Source organism: Chrysochloris asiatica, unplaced genomic scaffold (assembly GCF_000296735.1).
Source record: "Chrysochloris asiatica unplaced genomic scaffold, ChrAsi1.0 scaffold00007, whole genome shotgun sequence".
Lineage (NCBI taxonomy): Eukaryota > Metazoa > Chordata > Mammalia > Afrosoricida > Chrysochloridae > Chrysochloris > Chrysochloris asiatica.
In genome coordinates this window covers 11698675-11723122 of record NW_006408525.1, presented here as the reverse complement: position 1 = coordinate 11723122, position 24448 = coordinate 11698675, and the positions used below count along the sequence as shown (strand labels likewise).

The following is a 24448-nucleotide window of genomic DNA, read 5'->3' as shown; positions in this document are numbered from 1 at the left end:
CAGGACTGAGGCTGATGTATTTGCACTTCCTGACTTCTTGGGCTGACTTGGGCTTTCATATTTGTGACCTCTGGCAATACCTTCACCCCTAGCTTCTGACTTCAGGACTTCCCTTGGCCCTCAGCTTCCAGGAACCCCAGGTGTGATCCCACCGTCCAGGCCCAGAACCTTCTCTCCCCACCCACCCCCAGCCTGCTTCCAGCTCTGGTCTTGCCTGCTGTCCAGCCAAGCAGAGTATTTCATTATTAAACATGAAGAAGTGGGAGTACCACCATTGGGCCAAGCCAAAGCAAATTGGATGACCGGGAAAAGAGAAGAAATTTAGTCCATTTCATGCCTGGATACCTCTGTAATTCCCAGGATAGGGTGGGAAGTGGTTTGAATAAACCCCTCTGGCCTTGGGATTGTGTGACCAGGCTTCCTTTTGAGATGAAAGCCACGTGAATCCAAATTCACTTCCAAATTGCTTGGCTTTGTCACCATGGGGTGGACCCCACAAGAGGCCTTGCTGCTGTAGCTACCATTTATCGATAACTAAATTATTCTCAAGTCTCAGCTGGTGGCCCACTGATTCCAAGCAAGATTTTTCCTTATAGAAAAAAACTACAAGCTAGTAGTGATAACAGGAGCTTGCATTATCTCATTTAATGTTCCTGTCAACTCTGGGAGGTCAGCATCTCCTTTCCTATTTTATAGGTGGAGAAACAGGGTCAAGAAGGTTAATGGCTTGCCCCAAATCACACAGCCAGGATGTAGCAGAACCAGAATTTTAACCACGTCCTGACATTCATGTCTCATCCTCCCTGTGGGCCACTGAGTCTGTCTAAAACCACTACCCATTACCATCAATTCAATTTCAACCCATGTAGATACTATAGGCTAGAGTAAAACTGTTTCTTAATCCATAATTCTTCATGGGAGCAGATGGAACTTCCTCTTTCTCTCTCAGAGTAGCTGGTGGGTTTGAACTTCCAACCTTTCTGATAGTAGCCCAAATGTGTGACCCACTGTACCACCAGGACTCCTGAATGCACTGAATGAGATCTGGTCTAAGAATAATTTGCTTTGAGGAAAATAGACCTTGAGTCATTCACTGTCACCAAGCCTGGTGTGGCACTGTGGGTTAATGTGTTGGACTGCAAGGTCGGTTTGAACCACAAGGGTCGTCATTCCAAACTCACCAGCCACTCCTGGGAAACCCTATACAGGATCGCTATGGGAACCAACTCCACAGCATTTAACAACAGCAGCAACATGCATGCATAGGGGCTGAAAGTGAACCACAAAGAACTCTTCTGCCCTTGCTCTCTCTCAATCCAGGGTGGCCCACCTTGCTGATGAGCTAGTGAAATTGAACTGAAAGCTTCTAAAGCTTCTAATGATCTTTGAATGTATTCATCTGACTTTCCGTTAATTAACAATATGATAAAACCGGCATTTCCTAAGTCATCGCTTAACACATGTTTTAGCAATTATGTACTTAGTGGTTTGTATTCGGAATGCTAATAGAATAAAATTTTAATGAAGATACAACGCTATGAAAAAGTTATTGAGAAAAGTTCAGGTATTGCTACAGTTAATGTGTAGGACGGGGTCTCAAGTTTGAAGAGTGAACCTCCCAAAATGCCTTCTAAATACCCTGTGATTTTAAGGGATTCTGGAGACTCCAGGTCCTGATTCTTGACTACCTTAGCTTTTTCATCTCAAGACTCCTCCCTGGGCCTGGGGAGGAAGACAACAGCAGCTGACAATCACTGACAGTACTTTATCACTCAAGTACTTCTCCTGAAACACACACACAAAACCCCATTGCTGTTGAGCTGAATGTGTCTTGTGGCTGCCCTAACCTCTAGTTCTTAGCAGACTCTATGACTGAGGGATGACTGCAAAACTGAAATTGATGATATATACCCACCTTCTCCCTCTAGAGAGGAGTCTCCAAAATTCTTTTGTTGCAGAAAAAAAAAATAGCACACTTTCCTCAATGTATCTTTTGTTGTTGCTGTTGTGATTTGGGTGAACACTTACAGAGAAACTAGCTTTCCATTCCACAGCTCATACACAACTGGCCTTGTGATATTGACTGGTCAGTCCCCTCACACAAGGTACCAGCTCTGTACTTACCATTTCCATGCATTCTTCCTTCTTATCCCTTCCTGCCTCAAATGAGATGGCTTGACAAAATAACAGCAACAGTGGGCCCAAACATATGAAAGGTCAGATCGTGGAGTTGATGCAGGATAGGACAAGGTTTCCTTCTTTTATACATATGGGCTCCATGAGTCCAAATCTACTACACAGTAACTTACAGCAAGTATAACGCTACTAAGTTAACATGCCATGGGCATTATAAAGCCTACATTAACAGAAATATAGCAGGAAATATACACTGGAAATAAGCAATATTTAGAATTCATTAAAAGTTAAGTGATATTTGTAGTGAGAACAATATGATTGAATATGCTTTTCATTTAGACTTGACACTTTGTAATACTACTCTAAAGGTTGAATTCTAAGGGTAGTTCATTTTGATACCTGGTTTTAAAGCCTATCACAACTGAAAAGTACACCTCCCAAAGACACACAGCTCCCAATGGAAGAAGCTCATTCGCTGTGCTGACTAAATCATGATACTAATTTTTCAATCCCATCCTCCAATTATGCAAAGGATTTTGTTGAAATTCAGCTTGTAAATTTCCATCTTCCCTGATGTCAATCAGTTTTTCATGCAAACTAATCAAGTGTTGCATTTTTATATTTTAAACAAATGGGTTGAAAAATCTCTGAAATGTTCATTTAAAGGTTTTTCAAAACAAGTTTTCAGTTCTCTTTCCAGTTTTTAAAAGTAAGCAGAAATGAGAGCTTTTGTACGTGACTTAGTTACATGCTTTGAACAACAAAGTCTCATACAATAGAAATATTTTCCAATCATTTGTTCTCAAGTGCTTTCTCTACAACACAAGTTTCTGTTGAAAAACAGCTTCTTTTTCACTCACTAGACTGCTTCTTATCCCTTCCGGTCAGGTGAAGATGTGACTGGATCTTACTGAAAGTAAATGAAGGGTCATCTCACTATCTTCTTGTTGGTGGCAAGTGCTTCTGCCATTAGTATTGCCACCAATCAAGGAGTCCCGGGGTGGCACAAACGGGTAAGCACTAGACTACTAAATAAGAGGTTGGCTTATAAAAGGTCATAGCCTTGAAAACCCTGTGGTGCACAGTTCTACTCTGTAACACATGGGGTTGTCGTGAGCCTAACAGTCTGGTTGGGGCGACTGACGTGGACACAGCTGGTTTGGTGTATCTCCAATCCACGTTTTCTTTGCAGTTGCCCACTTTATGAGGGTTGGTTTATTGGAAACTAGATCCCATCTTCAGTCCACTAACATATGGTCACACATAACAGGACGAGGTGGGCTGCTGGCAGCGGGTTAGTGGAGGTGCTACTCTGATCGTATCCCTATTGTTACATTTCCTCATTTCTTTCATCCATCTGTAAGATGCCATCTAAGACAAGCCTCTCTATTACTATGGGTATGTTAGGGTACCAGGATCATTTGATCCATAAGTTTAAATATTGTTGTTAAGAGCCGTCCAGTCGGTTCCGACTCATAGTGACCCTGTAGAGGGTTCTGAGGAGAGGCTGGTGGGTTTGACCTAGTGGCTCAAGGTCCAGTACTGATCCCACAGTATCACACCGGGACTCCTTACATTTAAATCTTAAAGGAGCTTAAATTATTTTTAGATGAAAAACAATTACCCCTTAGACTTTTTCCCTTTTCCCGGTGTGTCCTACCTGCACATCTGAATCACTTGAGAGATTTTTAAAAATAGGGATGCTGGGGTACCATCCCAAACCTGACCCAGACCGCTGAGGATGGTGCCTGGCATCTGTATTTTTTCACACTCTCCAAGTGACTCTGATGTGTATCCTTGGTTAAGAAACACTGATCCAGAACAGTGCTTCCTAAATTTTAATTTGCATAGAAATCTCCTGAGATCTGATCAAAATGCAGATTCAGATACAGTGGTTCTGGGGTGGGGCCTGAGACATAGCATTTCCAGCAATTCCCCTAAGGTGATACTGATGGTGGTGGCTTGTGGGCCGTCTTGAGAGGTGAACCTACTCCATATTCCTATCCTCACCCCAGGTCTTTCGAGGGAGCCAGAGAACAGCCCTCTGCCGGCACCAGCAGACTTCCGCCTTTGCAACCAGTCTGGCTGTGCTGCTGAGCTCCGTTTCTCAGAGAGATCTGGTCTCCAGATGTTAAGCACAGTTCAGCGTGTGCCCTTTGCTAGCCAGGAAAAAGCAATAAAATCGGCCAGACCCCACCCCAGGATGAAAAAGCATGTGTCTTGTGTAAACCACTCGGCAGAGGAACTGCGATTGGCAGCCACCTGCCCACAAACTGCAATAAAGAGCTGGCAGCATAAACGACCCCTCCACAGGGGGTGTGTTGCGGTGGTGGGCGAGGCGGGTGGGCGCCCAGCCAGGGTGCTGTCTGTGGGACTCTTCTGAAACTGTATCTCATAATAAAAGTCATATAATTTGTGGCAGTGCTGAAAACTTGCTTCCAAGTACTGGTGTTTTTGATGAAGGAGTAGTTTGGGAACCTTATCTGAGACCCGTAGAGGTTTCCCAAGAACTTGTTAGAGGGGAGGTGGAGCCATCTTGAGTGGAGGCAGCCGGGGAGGCTGAGTTCTTTCAGGGGTCTTTCTGTCTATACTGGGGGTGCAGGGCTGCTGCCCACCCATCTTTGGGGAGCAGGTTTGTTGTCTCTGCCTACCCCACTCTCCCTTCTTGTTTCCAGTCTGTCGATTTACCCTCTCCAGAGGATACCAGTACGTTTGAAGAATAGAGGTCCTTACATTTTCATCAGCTGCCTCTAGTGGGCGCTACGAGGGCCTCGAGGAGGTCTCGCATTTGGGGGCACTCAGCCAGACTGTAGGAGAGCTATTTGTGGGAGCACCGTCTTCAGGCCCAGCATAGGGCCAGACACTCAAATTCTGCAGACACTCAAGGATTACTAGGTAAATTTTCATATGCAAAGGGGTGCACATCAAATCAAACAGTAAACCCACTGCCATGGAGTTCATCCCAACTCAGGGTGATCCTAGAGAGGGTTTCCTGGAGGACACAGACTCATCTTTCTCCTTAGGAAGGGCAAGTGGTTTGAGCCACTCCTTACAGGGTTGTGTTAAGTGCCATTGAATCAGTTGTGACTCATAGTGACCCATAGAGGGTTTTCAAGGCTGTTAATCTTTTCAGGAGCTGAAAGTCTCATCTTTCTCCTGAAGAGTGGCTGATGGGCTCGAACCACTGACCTTTTGTTTCATAGTACAATGTTAATCCCACCACTAGTTCCTTAAAGGGGTGCGTGGTTGTTGTTGTTGTTAAATGCCGTCGAGTCGGTTCCGACCCATAGCGACCCTGTACAGGGTTTCCGAGGGTCTAAATCTTTACGGGAGTAGAAAGCCTCATCTTTCTCCCGCGGAGCGGCTGGTAGTTTCGAACCGCTGACCTTAAGGTTCACAGCCCAATTCGTAACCACTATGCTACCAGAGCTCCTTAAAGGGGTGCGTGGTATAGGGTCTTTTTTAAAGAACAAAACTGCTTCAGAATTAACCCATGACTCATTTTACCCATCTTGTTCACACTGTGATTGTTGATAACTGCTGAGGTCTCCTTCTTTGACAAAGGCATTTTAGTAAGTGAGGCTTAGGTTAGAGGGCAAAGGAAGTATATAGGTTTTAAGATAGAAGTTGGAATGGGGGAGAAACTATAAGCCTTTTATAGATACATGTTTTTAATAAGTCCTACTGGCTGGCTGATAAGAGTCCTGGTGTGGTGCTGTGGGTTAATGCACCAGATTGCAACGTCATTTGAACTGCAAGATTGGTGGTTCAAGCTCATCAGCTAGCTGCTCCTCAGAAACCTATACAGGGTTGCTATGGGTCAGAACCGATTTGACAGCACTTAACAACAACAACTGGCTGATAAAAATAATTATGAAAACAGTTGCTATTGAATCAGTTCTGATTCATGGTGACCCCGTCTGCGTCAGAGTCGATTTGTGCTCTATAGGGCTTCTAATGACTGACTTTTGGGAAGTAAGTTGTCAGGCCTTCCTTCTAAGGTGGGTCTGGGTAGACTTGAACCTCCAACCTTGTGGTTATCAGCTTAGCACCACTTAGGAACTCCCCTGGCAGCTTAGGCAGATTTTATTATTTGTGTCTCATCGAGGCAGATACTGAGGGTCAGAATGGGTGAATATCTTTCTTCAGATTCACAATCACCAGTAGAGCCAGAATGTGAGCTCAAACCTACCTAACTCCAAAGTTCATGTTCTTTTTCATCTCACCTTAGCCAAGGGCATTAAGATAGATTGAAACTCCCTCAGACCTTCCAGGTAGGGCTGAGAATGAATATTAAAAAAAAAAAAAAAAAATAGTGATACATTCAAAACCCACTCTTTGCAAAAGATATTAAGGGTACCAGTCCAGATGTTCCCATCTTTGGGAAGAACTTTCAACTGGTGCCCTGTCTCCCCTAAGCTTAGAGATCCCCTGGGTTTGGAAGCATTGAAGGACAGGCTCCTGCAGGTGGAGGCTGCCGAAGCTGCCTGGCTCGGTGGTTTCCAGAGCAGACACAGAGGCAGCAAGTCCTTGTGCCCTTGCTCCAGCTGCGCGCATGACCTCAGCCTCCTCCGCCCCGCTGGGCGCACGCCGCAGCCCTGGCACCTTCTGCCGGGGTCCTGATCCGAGCCAGTTGTCTAGCGATTTAATTTGGTGAATTTACCACTGCGTCCCAGAGTTTATATTGGCACTTAACAGCAGTAATATGTGTCTCTCTCGCCAAGAACTGACTATTTTCCTGACCAAGATGGAACACCATGCACAAAAAATAGGTTTGTGAACTAATCTGATGCTCTGACAAGTGCCATTCACAGAATCACTGCGATAGAGCACACTTGGAATTAAATGAGGTTGGGGTTGTCTGGCCTGGATCACAGGTGCTTTTTCCCTCTCGGTTAACAAGAGTCTGGGATGAGACACATCTCCCTGCAGCTACAGGCACTTTCTCTTCACACTATCAGTATTCACGGCAGATTCCTCTCAGAGAAATGGCTTGGTGGTGGCTGGAGCTTCCTGTCTCTTTTTCTGCTCTCCCTTCTTGCTTTCTCCCACTCTCCCTACTTCTCTTTCTCTTTTCCCTTCTCCCCTACACCCCTTTCTTCCTAGATGGTTTTATCAAGGCGCCCTCCCTTGTAAGACTTTCTATTCAGTCTTGTAATTTCATGGGCTCAAAGGAGGCTGTGAATGCCTGTTTGGAATTTTAAAGTAGAACTTAATTGCTTGTGCATAAAGATTTGATTCCAGCAATCAATATCTTTGGGAGTGGAAGTCAGATCTATCTATCTTTTACACTTTAGTATGAATGGATTTCTGATCCTTTCCTGAGCCTGGGGGAGAAGCCCTGTCTTGCACCTAATCTCCCGGTGGGTGCTGTTTTGCATGCGGGCTCTGTTCTTGATGCTGAGAGTCCCAGTGTTCCCTTGAAACTGTTGTCTAAAACTCCTTCAAAGTGATTTTAGTTCTTCAAATGAGAGGGATACCTGGAAATTCTCCTTTTTAATTGTGGTAAACCAAAACCCACTGCCATTGAGTGAATTTTGACCCATAGGGACCCTGTAGAGGAAAACAAACAAAACGCAGTTAACATTGAGTCGACTTTGACATATGATGACCCCGTGTGTACCAGAGTAGAACTGTTCCATAGGGTTTTCATGCCTGTGACCTTTAGAAGCAGATCACCAGGACTTTCTTCCAAAACACTTCTGAGTAGGTTCGAACTGCTAACCTTTTAGATTGTAGTCAAGTGCTTAGCCATATGTGCCACCTAGAGATTCTTGGTAAAACATATATAACATAAGATTTGCCATGGTAACCATTTTTAAGTGGATAATTCAGTGGCAGTGATGACTAGACTCTTGCTAACTGGTGTCTGCTTGGCTCCTTGTCAGTTGGGAAATAACAGGGAACTCAGAGCATCTTGGGGTGGGCATCAGAATCACCTAAGAGCTGATTGGAAGTGTGAAGAGTGTGCTAGGAGGTGGGCAGAGCCCATAGATGTACATTTGTCACAGTGAAGAAGAGTCTGCCACAGGACTACACCAAGAAAAACGGTTTAGAACACACTTTGATTTTACCCCCCCCCCGCCCCCCCCGCATGGTATATTGTGTCAAAAACCAAACCAGTTGCTGTAGAGTTGATTATGACTCATGCAGAATAGATTTGCTCTACTCCATAGGGTTTCACAGTTTGGAAGCAGATTGCCAAACCTTTATTCCAAGATGCCTCTCCAGATGGATTTGAACCTCCAACTTTTCAGTTAATCGTTGAACTAAACTTAACTATCTGCGTCACCCAGGGACTGTGTGATGCTGGACCCTCCAGGTTGTGGTAGTGGCGATGTGCCGTGGAGTCGGTTCTGACTCATAGCGACCCTGTTCAGAGTTTCCGAGGCTGTAAATCTTTACGGAAGCAGAAAGCCTCATCTTTCTCCTGTGGAACAGCTGGTAGTTTTGAACTGCTGACCTTGTGGTTCAAAGCCCAATTCGTAACCACTACGCTACCAGAGCCCCTTGAGGTTATGGTAGCCATATGGAAAAAAAGTTGCTTATAACTGACGCCTTAATGAAATACTTGCTGGTTTGCAGTTGGCTTCTGACTTGTAGCGTGTTTATCTTCACATTTCAAGGTCGGGTGCTGGCCAGAGCATCCTCAGGCTGAAAAAGAAAGAAAAGTGTCTTTCTAGTTGAGAAATTGGCTTCCCTCTGGCAAATGCCGCCAACATAGCTTAATATTAATTTAGGGAATTCAGCCTTGTGCAGTTACTCAAAACTAGATTGGAAATCTGATACTGCCATTTCTGTTATCTGATTCCCCACACACCTGAGATCGCTCCCCTCCCGGAGCCCCACTCCCTCTGTCCCCAAATGTGGCTGGAGAGGCGCAGGTGTGAGCTGGCTTACCAAGTCACTTTCCCCTCCTGATTAAGTGGTGTGTGGGAATAAAGAGGCCCGTGTCGATTCACACCGATCTGTGTCTGGGCTGTGCGAGAGCCACTTGTAATTCCCCACAGCCCCAGTGTACTCTGCAAGGCAGAAAGAAATATGACCAGGCAAGTTGAGAAAATAAATTAAACTAAGTGTCAACTTTTCTTGTTTCTCTCCTCATTATTAAGAGATGGAATGGTGCTCGTTTATCAAGCAGGGGGAGAAATTAATTGACACAGCTTTAATATCATGATGTCTGGCGTGTCTGGTCACATTCCCTCATTTTTTGGAAAGGCATTTTATTATAGTTTACAGCAACCAGCTGCCAAAGTGCTGGTGGAAACAAAGCAGCAGGTGCAAGAATGATCCTAGAGTGGAGGGGACATGGAAGGCGGCCCCACAAATGAGACCACTCCTTGGTTTGGAAGTAGAAAGGAAGAAGGCTGTGGGGGAGGAGAGGAGAATATGCGAAGGATATGTATGTCCAACGATCCCTTGTTACCCTTGCTTTGGAGTTACTCCCTGTCCCAGAAGTCCTTGTTCTGACCAGCCTTGAGGCAGAATGTTGGGTGCTAGGTACAGCCTGGGTCAGTGTCTCTGCCTTTGCTCTTTGTTCTCACAAAGGTGAGGGAAGGAATCGGTGCTCTCTTCATTCCTCCAGGCGGCTGGCTCATTGGAGAGCCCACTTGCTGCCCAAAATCAGTTTCAGCAACTGGGGCAGGGTTGCCTGGAACGTTCAGAAGTCACTCACTAGCCCCATTCTGGCCAAGGGAGATTCTAGTTGTTTTATTAGGGGTTTTTTTCCTCCCTTTTTAAAATTTTGTTATTGTTGTTGAGATGATCTGTAACAAAACATGCACCAATTCAGCCGTTTCTCTTGGTGCTCCTGGGTGACAGATGTCACCCTTGGAGTTGTGCTCTCTCACTGTCTTTTTCTAAGTTGTTCCTCCCCCATCACACACACTCACTTACCCTCTAAGTTCCCTCCCTAATGTTCTGAGTTGCTCTTGTCATGTTGATACCATATAGATAGATCTTGAAAAAGCATAATGCAGTCTAGTTGTGTTTGTTTCTTTATAAAAGTCACCTTGGTTGTGGACCACTGAAAACCCTTAGTCTCCCCTTATCCCACTTGATATTTCAGGAATGGGATGTGTTGGGCAGCAGGGGAAGGAAACGTTGCTCTGGACTGGATGGTCAGATCTTGTCCACCTTCTTTCTTTGCGCTTCTCTGCTGGGTTGTTAGGACAAGGGGTTCATATCCACTTTATAGACGAGTGGCCATCACAGGGAAGGACAGGGTTCTAGAGTCAACTGATAATTCAGGAGAGGTAGACTTTGAAATAGCCTGCCTTTCTAAGAAGAGTAGGTCCACATGGGCCTCAGTTCTTCATCTGTAAAATGGGAACAATCGTTCCTACTCAATAAGAAAACACTGAGTTAAAGAATGGGTATTTAGTAATAAGTGTACTGTTATTGTTAAGTGCCATCAAGTAGGTTCTGAGTCATAGCAACCCTATATCTGTTGGGTTTGAACCACCAACCTTGTGGTTAGCAGGCCAGTGTTTATCCTATAGCAACACACCAGGACTCCAGTAATAAGTGTGGATAAGCTATTCTTGTATTGTTATTATAGTAAATAACAACCTTTCACATGTCAGGCAATTGTAATTGAAGGAGTCCTATCCCTGGGTAGGTGGGAAATGGCATTCTTACCTTACCACATTATCCTTTGAAAAAATTACTTGTAACTGAAATGTTAATGAAACGGTAAATTAACTGTCAGATGCTCCTCAAGACTGAAACCTGACACAGTCGGAAGTGTTGCCCGATCCCTTGCCCACCACCCAATATCTGAAGATACTTAGTAAACAAATGGCCACTCAGACTAGATTTCACTAATGGTGGGGGGTTGTGTGGTGAGTATCCCAGAGAAGTAATCAATAATCAGACGCATACCATGTCTTTTGGGAAGGCAGCTTGTTTTTTCCTGGAAGGGACAGATCCATCTTCCAAGTTCTCTTTTTCTTAGGGCAAACCTAGGCATGGGACGCCACCACCATCCCTGGCATGAACACATTATGTTCACTGCTCTTCTCCTTTGCTCTTACTGCCAGATGCCCTGGGTGGGACCTCAGACCTTCTCCATGGAGGCTTGCTGGGGACTGATGAGCCCATGTTGTTAATTGTTAAGTGTCATCGAGTCGGTTCAGACTCACAGCAACCGTGTGTAAGGTTTCTAAAGGCAGCTGGTGGGTTTGGACTGCCAACCTTGCAGTTACCAGTCCGGTGCTTATCCTAGAGTGCCACACCAGTGTCCTTAGAAACCAAAAAATCCATTTCTGTTGAGTTGATTCCAACTCATGATGACCTCGTGTATATTGGAATAGGAGTGTGCTGCAGTGACTGGTGTTTTGGACGTGGATCACCAGGCCTTTCTTCCAAGGTACTTCTGCATAGACTGAAACCTCCCACCTTTCTGTTTGCTGCAGCCATTCATCATTTGTGTTGCCTAGGTAGCCGTAGAGGTAGCCCAGAAATGTTCTAAATTGGGGATAGGGCTAGTCCAAGATGAAATGTGGATGTCCAGTGGCAAACTGGGGTTGACTGTTGGTGATGACCACCTGTGCCTCCTGGCTCGGGCGGGTCCCCCTTGCCCTCTCAGAACCATATGGCCACCAAATCCACCTTCGAACACTGACTGATCCAAGGAAACCCCTGGCGACTGGCTGGAGAAAAGCAAGTAAGGTCAGGCCGGGAGTCGTGGGGTCATCCCTTTCTCTGCTTCTGGTGATGTGTCACCGTGGACAAGCACTTACCTGAGCTAAGCAGCCAAGTACCAATAGGGGAACCTGCACCACCTGTCACAGGGTTGCCTTAGGGACCAGGGAAGATGAGGTCCGAGGAGGCGTTTGGAACCACGCCCAAACCCAAGAGATTAGTCTTTCTGTTGGAAGCAGCCCACAGACACGGCTGCTTTCCAACACTGGGTTACGAGCAACAGAGGGAGGTTGTAGGAGTTATAAATACACTTGCATACACAACCCTTCCATTCCTCATGGGATACTCAGAATAAATTTGACAATCTGGGGTTTTTTTCTCCCTTTTTTTTCCCTGTTAACCAAGTGTGTTAACTCCGGACTTACATTGATTTCCAGTGAAGATGCATTAGGCACTACCCAATTGCCCATTAGTGTTCATTGACCTATATGATAAGAGAAGAGAATGATTTTTGAGGCTAGAAGGAGGTGGTTCCCATCTTCCCTTCCCTGACCTAAAAAAAATTCTCAGAAAGTTAACTGCCGAATATTCCCCCATGGGTACTTTTGGAGCAGGTTATTTCGATTCTCAGGTATTTTATTTTCAGATGTCGATTCTCCTCTTCTGTGTGTTTGTGTTTTATAGCCTTGTATTATCCAAATGAATATTCAGTTTTCTTCCTTTGAATGAAAGAGGGGGAAAAAAGGTTTGACTGTAAAATGCTTCTCTCTTAAATAGAGCTTACTTGTTAGTTCCAATAATAGCTTCATTCAGAAGAATGCTATAGAATTTCATTTTTAAATGCTCCCTGTCAGCTGCTGCCCTATGTATCTCCTTTTTAAAATCCATTATTGTTTGGGTTAACCTTCTCAGCACCTTCTTTGTTGAGGTTTTGCAGACTCCCAGAGCCCCTTAGGAAGCATGGGGCACAGGTAATGTGAGGCTTTTTATGAAAGCCCAGACACTTGTCATTTTGTTCATGACAGGTTACATATGGGAACTAGTCTGTGACCCCTGCCAAGTTTTGGCCCATTGATTGCTCGGTTACCAGTTCCTGGGCTTCCTCTCCATTCTGAGTGGCCAGCTGGAGTGAGTTTAAACACCTGAGGAGGAACTCTCGGGCTGCAGGACAGTGCCTAACGGCCAACCAAGAGGATGACCACAGGGACATCCCACAGGACCCAGAGAGAGTGCAATCCATAGTGGATGCTGGAAATCCACTGGCAGGGACTGGAGCAGGACCATTCATTTCTGCCTTTATCTCTTATTGTGGTAAAATATAAGAAGCCCTAGTGGCACAATGATTAAGCGCTCAGCTGCTAACTCAGAGGCTAGTGGTTGCAACCTACCCAGCAGCTCCGAGGGAGACAAACTTGGTGGTCTACTTCTGTTTAGATGACAGTGTAGGAAACCTTATGAGGCAGGTCTGCTGTGTGACACGGGGTTGCCATGAGTCGAAAATCAACTTGACAGCACTTAACAACAACAAAATAAATAAAAGATAAAGTTTTCTATGCTAACCATTAAGTGTGGTACGCATCACATTCACAGCGTTACACGACCATCAGCACTATTTCCAAATGCTTTTCGCCACCCCAAACAGAAAACTTTGTATCCATTAAATAATAACTCCAACTCCCCTGCCCCTGGCCCCTGGTAACCACCAATCCACCTTCTGCCTCCTTGTTTGCCTGTCCTGGATAGTTCATATAAGTACGGTCGTGTATCTGTCTTTTTGTGTCTGGTATCTTTCACTCAGCATAATGTCGTCAAGGTTTCTATCCATGTTGTAGCATGTATCAGAATTTCACTGTATGGATAAGACCACATTTTGTCAAGCAGTTCATCTGATGGACAGAAGGGTGGTTTCCTCCTTTTGACTACTGTGAATAACAGTTGCAATGAACATTGGTTTGAATCCTTGCTTTCAAGTGTTTTGGATAGATAATTAGGAATGGCATTTCTGGGCCGTATGGTAGGAGTCCTGGTGTGTCACTGTAGGATAAGCACTGGAGCGTAAGGTTGGTTTGAATCTCAAGGTCGGGGGTTCAAACTCACCAGCCGCTTCATGGAAACCCTGTACAACATTGCTATGAGTCAGAACTGACTCAATAGCACATAACCACAACATGGTAGTTCTATGTTTGTGTTTTTAGGAACTGCCAAACTTCTCCACAGCAGCTGCGCCATTTTCCCTTCCCACCAGCAATACAGGAGGGCTCCACTACTTCCACATCCCCGCCAGTGTATGTTGGTTTCAGTTTTCTGATAATACCCATCCTGTTGTTAGTTGGTGAGTCTTTTCCAAGTCAGGTTGACCCCATGTGTGCAGAGCAGAGCTGCACCATAGAGTTCTCAAAGTTGTGATCTTTCAGCACCTTTGGCTGGATTTGAACTGCCAACCTTCAGTCTAACAGGAAAGCATTTAACTATGTGTGCCACCCAGGGACTCCAGTAGCCAATGGGTGAGAAACCTTGTTGTGGTTTGATTTACCTTTCCCCAGTTGCTCATGCTGTTGAACATCATTTCATGTACTTATTGACCATTTATATGTCTTCTGTGGAGAAATGTCTATTCAAGTCTTTTGCCCATTTTCTGGTTGGGTTGTGTTTTTGCCTGCTTATTTTTAGAGGCCCCCAGAGCTAAAGGGACTCCCCAGGGCCATTTAGCTCATCGTTTGACCCTTAGTCTTTGTTTTGTTATGTTTTTAATCTTACTGTAAATATATGAGGGGGTTTCAAAAAGTTCATGGAAAAGTTCCATTTTCCTATAATCTTTTTTTTTTTTTTAAGCTTTTATTGTGAATTGAATGATAATTTACAGGACAGATCATCAGCCTTTCACTCAACCAATCATATTTTGTTTCATTGCAATGATTACAATCCCCTCCATGCACCATCGGTTAACAGTTGTTGTTGTTGTTAAGTGCCATCGAGTTGATTCCGACCCATAGCGTCCCTGTATAGGTTTTCCGAGGAGCAGCTGCTGAGCTTGAACCACCGACCTTACAGTTCAAACGGCTTTGCAGTCTGGCGCATTAACCCACAGCGCTACACCAGGACTCAGTTAACAGTATTTACCTCTATTCCCTTTAATTTTTTTGATGTACACAAAACACTCAGAAAATATATATTCGTTTAAATGACCAAAGGGCACATTTTGCAAAGCAGCCTCCTACCCACCGGCACACAGCCTTTCAAGGGTCTGGAGTCCTCAGCTGCTTTCTCTTTGCCATCACCTCTGCCTCCATCTCTGGTTAGGATCCCATGCTCCACTGACGCCCTTCCCTCATGATGGTCCTGGAACTGTGTTCCTGGAATGAAAGATGAACTACTCCCCCACTTTTTGTTTCACATCTTCTACCTTTACAGTTGTGACAGTTGCAATTAGTCATGATAGCAGTTACTCACTATTGAATCAAAGTAATCCTATCCCCTACTCCTTGTCACCATTCCATAGTTTGTTTGTTTTTTATTCTCCTTTATCTATATAACACAACTTTGCTGCTTTAACCGTTTTTGAGTGTACAGTTCTGTGACATTATTACATTCACCATATTGTGCAGCAATCTCCACTATTCATTTCCAAAAGGTAGTTTGTGTAAGTGAAATAATTTGGCCCTTGCTTTTTGAGCTAGACTAGTTATGTGTTTCACTTGCCTAGCTGCTAAGCCTAGGTTTAATGGGATTTCCTGAGGCTCCATGTCTGATTGTCTGTGGGAATTTCTATTGGGAGAAAGGGAGGGAAATTATCTTTCCAGTCTTCCAGGCTCAGATAAGATCTGGTAGCCTGGAGATTGTCCAAAAGAAGATTTTCCCACCTATACCTGTCTCTCTTCCAAACTTCTGACCTTCTTGTTTTTGCCCTTCACTTTCATTTATCCTGGGGTCATTTGCCATTGCGTTCCCAGTTCATTGTAAATGGTAACACATGTGGAATAAAAATGATTATACATTAAGGAATAACGCTTATTGATAATTCAGGGTTTCGTTGCTTCTCTGCTTCCCCCAAATGGAATAAATAAATATTTTAGACATAATCAAGTTTGTTTTCTCAATTCAGACCCAACAGTCAGGGTTGTTGAGACGATATAGATCTTTAAGATACTGCAAATGAGTCTTGACATCACCGAATTGTTATGCATCCAGGGTACGTGGACTTGAAATCCAGGCTATCTCCTTTAATCAGGAAAATCATTTCTGTGATACTTGCATTTTGAGTCCTGTGGGCTTAGGGAAGGGACCAGCAGGGGGGAATATCAGAGCCAGGATTTTAAATGATTCGCTGAGTTCTGCCCCCTCCCCACCCTTCTCAGTGGCACCACTGGCTGCATTTTAATGCCTTTCTCCCAGCTCTGGCTCCCTTCTTTTCTCGGGATAGTGCACAGGGTGGGAAATTGAGGCAGCGATTGAGTTCCAAGTGGGTTTAGTGCCAGAGTCCAAACAGTGATTGGCCAGTGGACTAGGCAGGTGGTGGGTTGCAACAGAAAAGCAGCTTCTACGGCAGTGAACTGACTCCTTAGTACCCAGGGTAACTTGACTTACCCTGGTCTCTGTGCCAGGACCAAATGCAGGTGCTTGGCAGCAAGGTGGCTTTAAATGAGGCACATGTACTCCGTGCTCTCGCGAGGTCACAGGCGTAAGTTTTGCTCATCCATCACCAAGCCTCATGGAGGAGGGAGCATGTGGTCTACCCAAGTACAGGTGGCCAAAGCTTGTGACCTGGCCCTACTAGCATCAAAGTCCATCTCACTGCCCTGGCCTCTTTAGAGGTTTGCATGTAACCTTTATTTAGGTTCAGACTAAGGAGGTGAACTCGGAAGACAAATGAAGCCCAGAGTGACCCCAGGCTAGAAGTGAGGATGGAGAGATGGGGTCTGCACAGGGAAGAGATGTGCCCTGAGTGGGAGCCTCTGACTTGTGCAGCTCCGTGTCCACCATCTACAGAGCCTCTAAGTGTTAGCAGAGGACTTAAGGGGAGGCAGCAGCATAAGTGGAGGAATAAAGATGCTTACACCCAGGGGAGCAGAGATGGCTCAGGCATCCATTCAACCTCAATCACTTAGCACCTGCCATATGTCACTCAGTTTGCTGTCACATTGACACCAACGCATAGTGACCCCGTGTGTGTCAGAGTAGAACTGTACTCCATAGAGTTTTCAATGGCTGATTGTTTTGGATATTGATCTCCAGGCCTTTCTTGCAAGGCACCTCTGGTTGGACTTGAACTTCCAAACCCAGCATGGTTAACCATTTGCACCACTGAGGACTCCTGCTCTGTGTCAGGAGCTCTGTTTCATCCTGGGCCCCCTTAATGCATCATAAGGTCACATGCCTGCTGGGGGACAGGACGGGACATTTAACCTGATGACTTTTGTCCCTCCCAGTCCTGGTTTCCAGGAGATCTTTAGGGGATAAAACTGTTTGGAGGTGGGGAAGAGAACAAACACATAAAACATAAAGACGAATAATCCAGGGACTACCTCTGGATGTGGCTCTCTGCCAACTCTGCACATGATTAATGGGACCAGGAGCTGAGAAGAAGGCAACGCTCAGTCACCGGGAACCCTTGTCCTTGCTGGAGATGACCTGAGGATCTGGTAGCTTTCTCTGCAGGGTCCTGGTATTGCAGGTATACAAGCCTGACAAAATGTTTGTGTTGGGCCTGAGTTCAGACAAAATCTCATCAGGTCTGATATTTGTGTCAGGCCGCAGAGATGACTGAGGACTGGCTTTCCCCAGAGGATGCTGGGAGAAGCTTGCCAACTTTGTACCCCTGTAACCTGCATTCCACCATATATGTTTCTAATGGACTGGGCTGGGTTAGACTATAGAACCCCAGCCAGTTATTTGGTGTGTGGTAAGCATCCAGTAAATAGTGTGGTTACCATTTGTGTGGTACTGCTAAACTGAAAACAAAACCAAACCAGGTGCCATCGAGTCAGTGCTGACGCATGTAAAACTGTGCTTCATAGGGTATTTTAGGAAGTAGACTGGCTGATTTGTTGGCAGTAGATTGCCAGGCATTTCTTCCAAGGTGCTTCTGAGCAGACTCAAACTGCCTACCTTGTAGTTAGCAAGCAGCACATCACCATTTGCACCACCAAAGGTGCCTGGGCCTCTTTTACTGGAAACCACGCGGGGACATGCCTTTTGGATGAATGCATTCTTTTCAAAGGAATCTTCTAGACCCCATAGGTGCTCAGTATCTCAGCTTCCTTTCCCCCAAGGTTCCTCAGAAATGGTTGTGTGAGAGTTGGAGACAGGCATACCTGAAGGGACCTAAGTGAATCCTCTCTCCATCTGGAATTGCCAGGATCACAAGTAGACACAGAATTTTGAAAAGACGCTTGTCTCTTTTCCCCAGAATAGGAGACGCTAATGGCACAGTACAGAACCAGCCGTTTCGGTATTCTGTGTGTTGTGACCAGCGTTGTGCTTGTCCAGATTGCTATCTGGACCCCTGTTGTGGTACTGTAACATCAGCACTGGACAGCAAAGCACAAGGTCAGCAGCTCAAACCCCCCAGCTGCTCCTCGGAAACGCTATACAGGGTTGCTATGACTCGAAACCGACTCAACAGCACTTAACAACAACAACAATGAGATTGCCAGTGAGAGTCTTGGGAATCCTAACATGCATTCTGACCTGAGGGTCACCGCGTCTAGATGCACCATCTTAATTTGTAGATGCAAAACCCAAGGCTCAAAATAGGGAAGGGGCTTCCCAGGACTCTACATAAGTCAGAGGCAGCACTGGAGCCCAGACCTCCTGCTTCCCTGTCAGTGTGCCTGCGTGTGTTTCTCGCGTGGTTAGCACTAAAGTGGTGGCTGCAGTCCATCTGGGGGGAGGGGGGTGTCCTGCAGTTAGATCCCTGTGGCAATAAGCAGGGTTTACTGAGTGGTGTCACAGATGGGACAGCCTGCTGGAAACCCTGTTGGGGGTGGGAGGAGAAGAAAGAAAGAGGCAGGAGGGGAAGGAGAGAACTCAGGAGGCTGAGCAGCAGTTGCCTGCCAAAATTCTTCAGTTCGCTGTGTCTAGCAAAGCCGATCTCCAGCGGAGTAAATACAGTGGATAGCTGACGGGCTGACAGCAGGCATCAAACAGTCTTAAACTGCTCCAAATCCACAGTGCTTTTGAAGCAGTGGTAGAAAAAGGATGGCTGTGCAGAACAGAGCCCTGCAATTTTTAATAGTTTCTTCCAGGCCTCAGGATGTCCTGATGAGGTATTAGAGGAAGTAATTCAGGAAGAAAAGGACAAATAGCCACCTCCGTCTGGAGGCTGACCCCGGGGTTTGGCTGGGCCAGTGTGCTGAAAGAGCCCTGCGTGGCCCCGCAGTCACCCCACAGCCCCCATTAACCTGTCAGCCCCTCTGCTGAGAGTACCACGGGGGTTTTGACCCCCAGAAATAACAGACAAATGCATTTCTCGTTTGCTTGGGGGCACATGTAAACCACACAGAGCCTGCTGCTTGTGGGTAAAGTCACTAAATCCTCTTCTCTGTAGAAAGGGTACTGGGTACCAATTAGAACTCATTGCCTGAAGCTCTAAGCCTTTGTCAGGGGTCTGTCCCACGACTCCCAGGTCAGGAGCTGTCGGGATGTCAAGACATGAAAGAGAAATGGATGGGCATGCCAGAACTGAACTTACCCCTCTTCTCTGTTTACCCCCTTTCCCTTTAGGGTTTGGCTTTGTCACTTTTGAGAATGAAGACGTGGTGGAAAAAGTCTGTGAGATTCATTTCCATGAAATCAATAATAAAATGGTAAGTTGGTAGCATTTGTGCTGAAACATAATGTTCCTCTGTCTCCCTGCACACATCTTTGTCTTGCAGACTGTTGGCACCCTGTAATCACAATTGAAAGTGGGCTCAGAGGGTTCAGCCCCATGAATGGTAGCAGTTGTTAAAGATATGGGATGGTAAACTTTTCCTGTAAAGTCAATATTTGCAACATTGTGGGCCATACAACTGACTCCAAATTCACCACTCAATGTATACATGAATGAACTGAGCAGACTGCGCTTCAATACAACTTATTTATGGACACTGGAATTTGAACTTCTTATAATTTTCACATGGTCACAAAATATTTTCTTTTGGTTTCTTTTCAACAATTAGAAAATATGAAAGCCATTCTTAATTCATGACCATACAAAAACTGATAGCGGGGAGGGGGCAGATTTGCCTGCAGGTCTACCAACCTTGGGCTTTTCCTTTTCCTGTTTCGCTTTTGCAGGGCACATGCTAGATATAGACTTTGTGGCATCCAATTATTTCTCTTTGCACCCTGTTGGATAATTAACAACCCCCTCTCCTTGCTTGCAATGAGGGTATGCCTTCCACCCTTCCTTCCCTTTGGGTCTGTAAAGTTCTTTTCCTGCCCCTTCAGCCTCCAGAAGGGGATGGGAGGTTGGATCATTGAAAGTTTGGGGGCTAGAGGCCGCCCAGAGAGATAACCAGCAGAGGGCGCTATATCATGTGCAGACCATCCATAGGCACCAGAAGCCTCCTGATTGAGTTGTGGGTGACAAGCCACTTCCTTGGTTCCAGAAAATGGGAGCTCAAATATTTGAGTTGGCCAGCAGAGTCTCCAGCCCCAAGAGAAGAGGGAGGGGAAACCTGTGTTTGAACCACAGCCCTAACTTTGATATTTTCTTCCTTTTGTTAAAACATTCCTTGCTTTTGAAACATGCATTCAGATATGCATTGTATACTGGTCTGATATGTTTTCACCAACTTTAAATTCAGTAATAGAGCTTTTAGTGTGGATAAGATCAAAGCAATCTGCTTAGCTTGCAGTGCTACAGGCCTGAGTCACTATTTGACTTGCTAATTTTTACCCAGGGCACTAAAATCATATTGTTCATATTGTTCCTTGCCATCATATGCATCTGAAATAAAAATCCTATTTCTTTGCATACTGTATGTTGGAAATGTCAGCTCATGTGGTAAAATGGCACCGGGGAGAGAAATGTGTAGGAATCCTGGTTTTTTTCTGCCCCAAAATATAGGTGCCTCCAGTCAGTACTTGTTTCTTTGGGAAGGTTACTATTTGGTCTTGTGTAAAATGAGAGAGACTGGGAGCTTAGGAGGAAGTCTGCCTCCAGCCTCCTGATGGCCTTATTTATGAGAGCTGGAGCCCGGCTGGTGACAGACTCTGGGGAAGGCTGCCTGGGCTGCGGGCAGCAGAAGAGGCAGTGTAGATGTTGGCAGACACCATTCTTTCTACAGGAACTTCACAGGTCATTAGGACAGGCCTGGTGCACGCTGGCAGGAGACCATACGTGAATGCATACGTGCAGCCCTTCACTAACTTTTTTCCCTCTTAATCCAATGCCTTTTTTTAAAAACTTGAGATGAAATTCACGTAGCATAAAACCTAACTTTTTTTTTAAGTGAACAATTCCTTGGCATGTAATACCTCCACAATGCTGTATAACGCCATCTCTTATCGAGTTTCAAAAATATTTGATCACCCCTGACCCATTAAGCAAGTAGTCCCCATTCTCTTCCCCCCAGCCCTCAGCAAGCACAAATGTGTTCTGTCACTATTGATTTGCCTTATCTGGATGTTTCATATAAACAGATTCCTACAATATATGACATTTTGTGTCTAATTTCTTCACTTATCACAGTGTGTTTAAAGTTCATCCATGTTAAACCATGTGTCAGTACAACAAGATTATGGTAGAGTAATGTTTTGTTGTGTGTGTGTGTGTGTGTGTGTGTGTGTGGTTACCACAATTTGTTTATTAATCTACCACATATGGACATTTGGGCTGTTTGCACTTTTGCTGCTGTGAACATTGGTGTAGAAGCTTTGTTTGAATGCCTGATTTTCATTCTTTGGGAATTATACCTAGGGGAATTTCTGGGCGGTATGAATGGCTGACATGCTTAGCAAGTTCATTGACTAACTGAAAGGTTTGAGGCACCTTGGAAAAAAGGCCTGGTGAGCAACTACTGAAAACTCAGCTGTTAAAAACCCTATGGAGCTCAGTCCTACTCTAACACACGTGGGGTCTCCAAGAGCTGGGCTGACTTAGCAGCACCTGGAGAGTGTCCTTTACTACTGACTCGCTTTGAAATGAGCCAGAGAGCTAGATGGTAGTGGTGGTGGTTATGTGCCGTGAAGTTGATTCCTACTCATAACGACCCTATATAGGATTTCTGAGGCTGTACATCTTTATGGGAGCAGAAAGCCTTATCTTTCTCCCACGGAACCACTGGTAGTTTCAAACTGCTGACCTTGAGATTAGCAGCCCATCTCGTAACCATGATGCTACCAGAGCTCCTTAGAGAGCTAGATAGGGAAGGGCTTTCTCCTCCTCCTTGTCCCAGGTGGAGGAGTGTCACTTGACTGCTCAGATAGTGCAAAGTGTCTTGAACTTAGAGGCTGCCAGATGAGCTGTACAGTCAAGCATTTGAGCTAGGAAGGTAGGAGAATGCACCCCAGAAGCCTCAGGGGGAGGAGGGTGTTTTAGCCCAAGAAAGATGACACATGGGTCAGCTTGAAGCCAGAGAGGCTGAGCCAGTCCCCGGATCCTTCACGTCTCCCATCTTCTCTCCCTGCCGGATGGAGGTGGCTTGCACAGCCCAAGTAACTGGTGAAGGTCACCGGCGTCATATGAGGATATCTGTCTTCTTTTGAGTCTAGTACTTGCTCTTTAAGTGAATATGGGGAAATGGAAGGAGATAAAGAGGAGGAGGAGGAACCAAGAGTAGAGTACTATCCAGCTCTGATCCCAGTTCTCAGCCCAACTCTACCAGTTAACATGCAAGGAGAGAACTGAGAGTTATTGGGAGAGAACCTCACTGAATTCCAGTAATGGGGTGATTGTGCCTGGCACAGGGTACAGGTTTAATGTTTATTAACGTTAGCTCAGTCATTGTCAACATCAAGCTTCACCCCTGACTGTAAGAGTGCAGAACTCAAAGGGGGTTGGTAGAGGAACCTGCATTGTAAATTGTATTGGACTCTCTTGTGCTGGTTTCCACTTCTGAGGCCCAAAGAAAAGGAAATGAATTTAAACTGAGCGATGGACAGAATTCCAATTGGAGAGCTGGGTAGACTCTGAGAACTCAGAGACTGCCAAGCAGGGACCCAGACGGTTGTTAGAATGTACGGAGGCGTGTTTGATAAACACTATGAAACTGTAAAGACTGGCCTCCTTTAACCCCGCCATCTCTGTGCACACACCCTCCAAATGCCTGGACCGCCAGTTCCCTCCTTTCCCGGAGATGTGAAACGGCACCGCTGATCTGCCGCCGAGATGGTACTTTCAATCCAAGGCTCTGATTCTTAATCTAGGACTCCTGTTCCTGGCACTTAGTATCCCCTCCATATATGTGAACCAAATAAAGGGTGAAATTACTCATGTGACAGTGAGGCACATCACAGTTCCCAAAGCTATTTCCCATCCAGTTTGATTTGTGAATCTCCAGGACGTATTTGTAAAATATAAGGATCCTTCTCTGTTGCCCAGGAGAACTGCTGTCTGCAACCTGGGACCACAGGAACCTTCATCTCACCCCATATAAGCCCTGCCTTAAGAAAGTCTCCTCCAGAAAGCACTAAACTATGCCCTCACTCCGAGGAGCCCTAATGGTACAAAGTTAAGTACGAGGCTACTAAACAAAAAGGTCGATAGTTCAAACCCACCAGCTGGTGCAGAGAAGAAAGATGTGGCAATCAGCTCCCCTAAAGATTGTTGTTGTTAAGTGTCTCTATAGCATTTCTGAGGAGCAGCTGGTGGGTTTGAACCACTAACCTTAGGGTAGCAATCTAGTGCTTATCCAACAGTACTACACCAGGAATCCCCCACAAAGACTGTGGTTGCTGTTAAGTGCCTTGGAGTTGATTCTGACTTATAGTGACCCAGTTTAGAGGTTCTGAAGCTGGAAATCTTGATGAAAGCTGAAAGCCTCCTCATTCTCCTGAGGAAGCAGCTGGTGGGCTCTGAATGACAACCTTGTGGTTAGCAGTCCAGTGCTTGTCCTACAGAGCCACAACATCCCTTTAAAGACTCCAGTTTAGGAAACCCTGGGTGGCAGTTCTGTGATGTCATTTGGGGTCACTATGACTTAGAAGCATCTAACAGTACATCTCCTCTTTAGACTGAAAGGAACTTTAAAGGACACCCATCGACTACCCCCATTCCCCAGTCAGTCCTATTGTGGTCATGTGGTCCCATGTGCTCCTAAGAGAGGGACAGAGGAGATGGGCTGCCCAGGATGAGATTCCCAGCTGGGGAGAAGGGTCAAGCTCATGCTTTAAGGGTCCGCACGCCAGGTCACAGCACCCGCCCCAGGCTTGTTGCAAGCAGAGTAGAATGCAAATACAGCTCTTCATCAACAAACATACAAATAAATGTACATGCAGAGCCTCACTGGCCCTGGGAGAGAGGATCCTCTTTGACCACTTTCAAGCCCCAGCCTGGGTAAGGGGGGAGGGGGTAGCTAATAACACCTCCTACCGCCTCCCCCTGATTGAAGCAGTCTCCTGAGCAGCGGGAACACTGGCTTGATTAGTCGCCAGAGCTCAGCCTCAAAGCGGCCTCCTAGGATGCTAGGCAGCAAGAGAAGGAGGGAGGGAGGTGGGAATTAACAAAGAGCCCCTCCAATCC

General features: G+C 45.6%; 1 protein-coding gene across 2 annotated transcripts in view; it reads left to right on the top strand.

The window, feature by feature from the left end:
- Positions 1-24448, top strand: part of MSI2 (musashi RNA-binding protein 2) — a 471101-nt gene that overhangs the window by 378143 nt on the left and 68510 nt on the right. For both annotated transcript variants that reach the window (XM_006832401.1, XM_006832402.1), the window contains exon 7: positions 19504-19586. In XM_006832401.1, the coding sequence (XP_006832464.1) occupies positions 19504-19586 (83 nt within the window). The remainder of the gene's footprint in view (positions 1-19503; positions 19587-24448) is intronic.